The sequence below is a fragment of the Nematostella vectensis genome, chromosome 15, assembly GCF_932526225.1.
Source record: "Nematostella vectensis chromosome 15, jaNemVect1.1, whole genome shotgun sequence".
Taxonomy (NCBI): Eukaryota; Metazoa; Cnidaria; class Anthozoa; order Actiniaria; family Edwardsiidae; genus Nematostella; species Nematostella vectensis.
Genome location: NC_064048.1, coordinates 1,856,761 through 1,862,629, shown reverse-complemented (window position 1 = coordinate 1,862,629; position 5,869 = coordinate 1,856,761). Strand labels below are relative to the sequence as shown.

At 41.5% G+C, this 5,869-nt stretch overlaps 1 protein-coding gene across 1 annotated transcript; it reads left to right on the top strand.

Moving 5' to 3' along the window:
* Positions 1–276: 276 nt before the first annotated feature.
* LOC116605573 (zinc finger protein 501-like) lies at positions 277–3,899 on the top strand. The gene is made up of 2 exons (XM_048723108.1): positions 277–567; positions 2,205–3,899. Exons 1-2 carry the CDS (start codon positions 541–543, stop codon positions 3,492–3,494), a joined length of 1,317 nt encoding a protein of 438 aa, XP_048579065.1. The 5' UTR covers positions 277–540; the 3' UTR covers positions 3,495–3,899.
* Positions 3,900–5,869: the final 1,970 nt, after the last annotated feature.

The following is a 5,869-nucleotide window of genomic DNA, read 5'->3' as shown; positions in this document are numbered from 1 at the left end:
GCAGTGAAGTATTGAAAAACTCTTGAACGTTTTGCAAGCGTGAAAGACATCTGTATTGCCAAAAACAAAATCTAAATACCCAAATAGTCGGCTTTGTTTACCAGATTAATAAATAAGATCATTTTTAAATCTGCCCTAAAGAAGTCTTATTAAAGATTTGGCAGAGTCACTCCAGCATGCCCTGTACAGAGAGCCTCGTTTTCATACAGAAGCGTCTTTATTGATAACTACTTTGCAGGCGGGTGTCCACAGAGGGGTCTGGATCCCACTCTGATCATAAGACGAGATGAGTTCGACTCCTGTTCACCCTTTTGTTGGTACTAGAGGACGGTTGATTTTATTGATTTTCTTTGTTGATGCGTCTGAATCGCGAAAGAGAAAATGTAAAAGACCGCAGAACAGAAAAAGAAGAAACTGGAGGAAGAGTTGAGTCTCAACCTCTTCGTCGCCGTGAGGTATCCACAGGAGTCCCGTCTGACATATTGGTCATAAGAGGAATCCTTGTTGGGCTGCCTGTGTGTTTCATAAAAAAAGATCAAAATGGCGGACGAGTCGCTTGGTGAGAAGGTTGGTATAATCTACTACCTTTTACTATTTTTACTGATTCTGGGATAGTATTTGTCTGTGATTACGTTATCTCTGTGCTTGTGTTATCCTCTGTTGTTATGTATTTATGGAGCTGCTCTTGTTTTTTACAATATCTCCTCTGAGGTTAGTTCGCTCGATTTTTTCCAAGTGTGCCTCGAGTTTCTTTTTGTTAGTTTGCCCAGCCTTTGCGAATAGCCATTATAGCCAAAATCGTTGTTACGCGACCTCCCAGAATCTTTCTTCGTTTGGGAATAGCGCATAGTCAATCAAACCAAACAATAAAAACCAGACAAACCACCCCAAAGCTATTGTCTGACTACGCGCTATTCCCAAACGAGACAAGGATTTTGGATTCGTCGTGGTCGCACAACAACGAATTTGGCTGTAAATAATGATATGCATCTGCTTTCGGCAGATGTTTATCCTACGGATACTAACACACACACAAACTATGAAGATAACAGTTACTAAAAGAAAGAATATAAATAATTATCTTCATCATTGGCGTTAGTTATCATTCATATCCGTTTTCACACATTTTTCGCCATGCTGCTTGCCACACACTAATACATAATATTTATTGCTTCAGAAGGTAAAGAGTCTCAAACCAGAAACTGACATGACTTTTGCAAAGTAAATTTATGACAATATTCACTAGTCCCCAAATCCCCAGGATGGGGGGAAGTCCTAGAGTCAATTTCCCCACCCCCTCAGAACAGATTCTTGTTCGAAAGTACTCTAAACCCCCACATGAACCCCATGTCTTTTTTCCAGATTATCTAGTATTTTTTCTGGTATCTAGATCTCATCAAGGGACTCGACATAATTGTTCAATTTGTGGTCCATTCTGGTTCAAATATTTTGCTTGTTTAACCCATTGACCCGAGGGTATTTTTTAGCAATATCTACAAAAAAGAGACCACAAACCTATACTCATCCCCCCTAATTTTAAGTTTCTACAGCGTGCCAAAGTGAAACACCCAACAGTGCTTTGCCATCTGATCTCTCATCTCTCGTGGTTGTGCCTTAGTTGATGGTTGCTTGTATTTTGTCATAAAAAAATACATCTTATAAGGATAGTGGAAGAGTGCCCTAGGACATAATTGAGTATATTGGGGAATAATTGAATGTTTTGCTTTTGGATTTTTGCAAGCAAAGATGGATTTATAATAATATATATTTTTTTCTTTTGGGCTCTGACCGTAAGATATCTATAGATATCCCAAAACATGCTTTTTCAACCAGTAATGGCGCCAAGATTTGTCATGGATTCCAGAATCCACAAAGAAATGGGCATTGTGTCTTGAGGTCATGGGAATAAACCTGGAGGATTGGAGTAAAGGGTATCTTTTTATGACATGGGTTGTTATTGAAATGAATTTTGTTTTAAACACCTCAGAGTTTACAGGTGTACTCTGTGATGTACATGTAGCATGGTTATGTGTTGTACAAACTGACTACCCCTGTAAACTCTGAGGTGTTTAAAACCAGGCCTGCAATGTTTCCTATTTTTTGTTTGCTAATTAATATAATTTTGTGCTACTTGAGTTTTATCAGTACTCAGTTGTGAAAAAAAAACAATTTAAAAAATGTTTTTATCTTTTTTTCTGGAACAGGAAGTGATTTTGGGAGATAAAATGGGAGATAAGAGTCGAGGGAAAATAATGCCAGAGAAGAAACATTTAAAGCAACCTTTGAATCAAAGCCAAGATTTCATCTGCAAGCATGAAATGAAAGTTGAACCAAAACTATTTGATTTGAAAAAGATTGCAGAGGAAGTATCAAAAGCACTGAATTTATCTGAGAAAGCATACAAATGTGATGAATGCGGTAAGTGCTTTACCCGGCGTGCATACCTTAGGGCACACGCCATTATTCACTCGGGACAAAATCCATACAAGTGTAATGAATGTGGCAAGTGCTATAACCTATCAAGTTCCCTGAAGAGACACCTAAGGACTCACTCAGAACAGAATCCATACAAATGTGATGTATGTGGCAAGTGCTTTACCTATTCTGGAGCCCTGAAAACACATCTAAGGATACACACAGGACAGAAACCATACGAATGTCATGAATGTGGCAAGTGCTTTACCCATTCTGGAGCCCTGAATTCACACCTAAGGATTCACTCAGGACAGAAACCATACAAATGTGATGAATGTGGCAAGTGCTTTAGACAATCAGGAGTCCTGACAACACATCTAAGGATTCACTCAGGACAGAAACCATACAAATGTCATGAATGTGGCAAGTGCTTTACCCATTCTGGAGCCCTGAATTCACACCTAAGGATTCACACAGGACAGAAACCATACAAATGTGATGAATGTGACAAGTGCTTTTCTGAAGCTGGAAGCTTGAGGAAACACGTACTGATTCACTCAGGACATAAACCATACAAATGTGATGAATGTGGCAAGTGCTTTAACCAATTTGGAAACTTAAAAACACACCTGAAGGCACACCTAATAATGCACTCAGGACAAAAACCATACAAATGTGATGTGTGTGATAAGGGCTTTACCCGACATGCAGGACTGAAGTCACACCTAAGGATTCACTCAGGACAGAAACCATACAAATGTGATGAATGTGGCAAGTGCTTTAACCAATCTGGGACCTTGAAGACGCACCTAATGATTCACTCAGGACAGAAACCATACAAATGTGATGAATGTGGCAAGTGCTTTACCGTAAAATCAAACCTGAAGACACACCTGATGATTCACTCAGGAAGGAAACCATACAAATGTTATGAATGTGGCAAGTGCTTTTCCAGACATAGGTACCTGAAGACGCACCTAATGATTCACTCAGGACAGAAACCATACAAATGTGATGAGTGTGGCAAGTGCTTTACCCGATCTGGATCCTTGAAAACACATGTAAAAACACATGCATAACTACAAAGGTACCCCAAGCTTACTGTGTGTATGAATAAATTATAATGGTTCACGTTTAGTTGTGTGTGTCATGGTTTACAGTAAACGTATGGGCTTGAAATAAGCTTTACTACGAAATAAAGTCGTAAAACTCTCAAAAATATTTTGACCTGACAGAGGAGTCAGGTCTGGGTGAAGTTTTAAGCCATTTGGGCCGGTATTTCGAGAGTTACGTTGTTCTATTTCCCCTTGTACATACATTTCACTCTCTTATTTACACAGTGAGCTTGGGTTACCTGTAATAACTAATGATTTACTAAGAATGGTCAATACACAGGCTTCAGATCTTTTTAATGTTGCAAGGGATTTTACCGATCTTGTAGCCTTTGTGTGTGTCATTATAGAGGTATAAAACACAACAAATGACCCCCCAGGACATGATGATGATGATGATGATGCCCTCAGGTGATATACTGTACGATGACCTTCAAGGGAACAGTTTAATCCAACAGGAAATTTGAGCAATCTGAGTAGAAATTGTTATGGATTTGTTTCTAGGAATCTTTGAGTCAGTTTTGGCGACTTACACTAAAAAAGCTTGTGACCTTTGGGCTTGCAAACTCGCGCACGTTTCGGATATTAGCGGCAAAATAACAGCAAGAAAAAGGCGTAGCTATAGTTGAAGCTCTCGTAAGCGACCACCTTGGGAACTGAGAATTGTGGTCGTTAACGGAGCTGGTCTTTTACGAGAGCTTGCTCTCATAAGCGACCACCTTGGGAACTGAGAATTGTGGTCGTTAACGGAGCTGGTCTTTTACGAGAGCTTGCTCTGGTAAGCGACCACCTTGGGAACTGAGAATTGTGGTCGTTAACGGAGCTGGTCTTTTACGAGAGCTTGCTCTGGTAAGCGACCACCTTGGGAACTAAGAATTGTGGTCGTTAACGGAGCTGGTCTTTTACGAGAGGTTGCTCTCATAAGCGACCACCTTGGGAACTGAGAATTATGGTCGTTAACGGAGCTGGTCTTTTACGAGAGCTTGCTCTCATAAGCGACCACCTTGGGAACTGAGAATTGTGGTCGTTAACGGAGCTTGTCTTTTACAAGAGCTAGCTCTGGTAAGCGACCACCTTGGGAACTGAGAATTGTGCTCGTTAACGGAGCTGGTCTTTTACGAGAGCTTGCTCTCATAAGCGACCACCTTGGGAACTGAGAATTGTGGTCGTTAACGGAGCTGGTCTTTTACGAGAGCTTGCTCTCATAAGCGACCACCTTGGGAACTGAGAATTGTGGTCGTTAACGGAGCTGGTCTTTTACGAGAGGTTGCTCTGGTAAGCGACCACCTTGGGAACTAAGAATTGTGGTCGTTAACGGAGCTGGTCTTTTACGAGAGCTTGCTCTGGTAAGCAACCACCTTGGGAACTGAGAATTGTGGTCGTTAACGGAGCTGGTCTTTTACGATAGCCTAGCTTGCTCTGGTAAGCGACCACCTTGGGAACTGAGAATTGTGGTCGTTAACGGAGCTGGTCTTTTACGAGAGCTTGCTCTGGTAAGCGACCACCTTGGGAACTGAGAATTGTGGTCGTTAACGGAGCTGTTTTTTTACGAGAGCTTGCTCTGGTAAGCGACCACCTTGGGAACTGAGAATTGTGGTCGTTCAGGCTCACAATGCGCGCTTTCTTCCAGAGGCGAGACTCCTGATTGGCTAGGGGCTTTGATCAATAAAGAGGCATCGGGCTGGAGAAGTTTAGGAATTCATAAATAATGGAAAGCTGGGCCCCCTTCCCGACAAAAAATTCCTTCGAGTACAGTACAACGTTTCGATTTTTTATCTATTTGTTTAATGTCTATACATTTACAATAATAAAGCATGTAGCACTGCTTGGCAGAAATTTTTTTATTATTTACATCAGCACGGCGTAAATATGCGTTCATATGTGAAATTAACAAAAGGTCAAAAATTAATTCTTATCAGTTAAAGTCCCTTGATCCGACCTGCGTGACGCGTGGTTTCCTAGGCTATGAAACCATATGCAGATCAGATATTCATCTCAGTTGTGGAGATGTGAACTTGGAGAACGTGGAGATGTAAACAAACGTATCATAGAGAAAATTATGTTTTATAAGTGACAATGCTATGAAGCCCCTCTCCCTCCCCCTCCCCCCACCCCTTCTCCCTCCCCCCCCCCCCACCCCTCCCCATCCTTTTCTTTTCTTCCTCGGTGTACTATTGCCGAAGAAGAAGAGTTATCCATGGGACAACAGCGACGGCTAAGACGGCTGTCCTCGTTGCCGTCTTCGTATCTTAAAGCCCCGGATACTGGTCATATCCTATCCCTAGAACGCGCCACTGGCCCCACCCTTGCTTAAGTCAGCATTAGCAATACATCAAAATCTA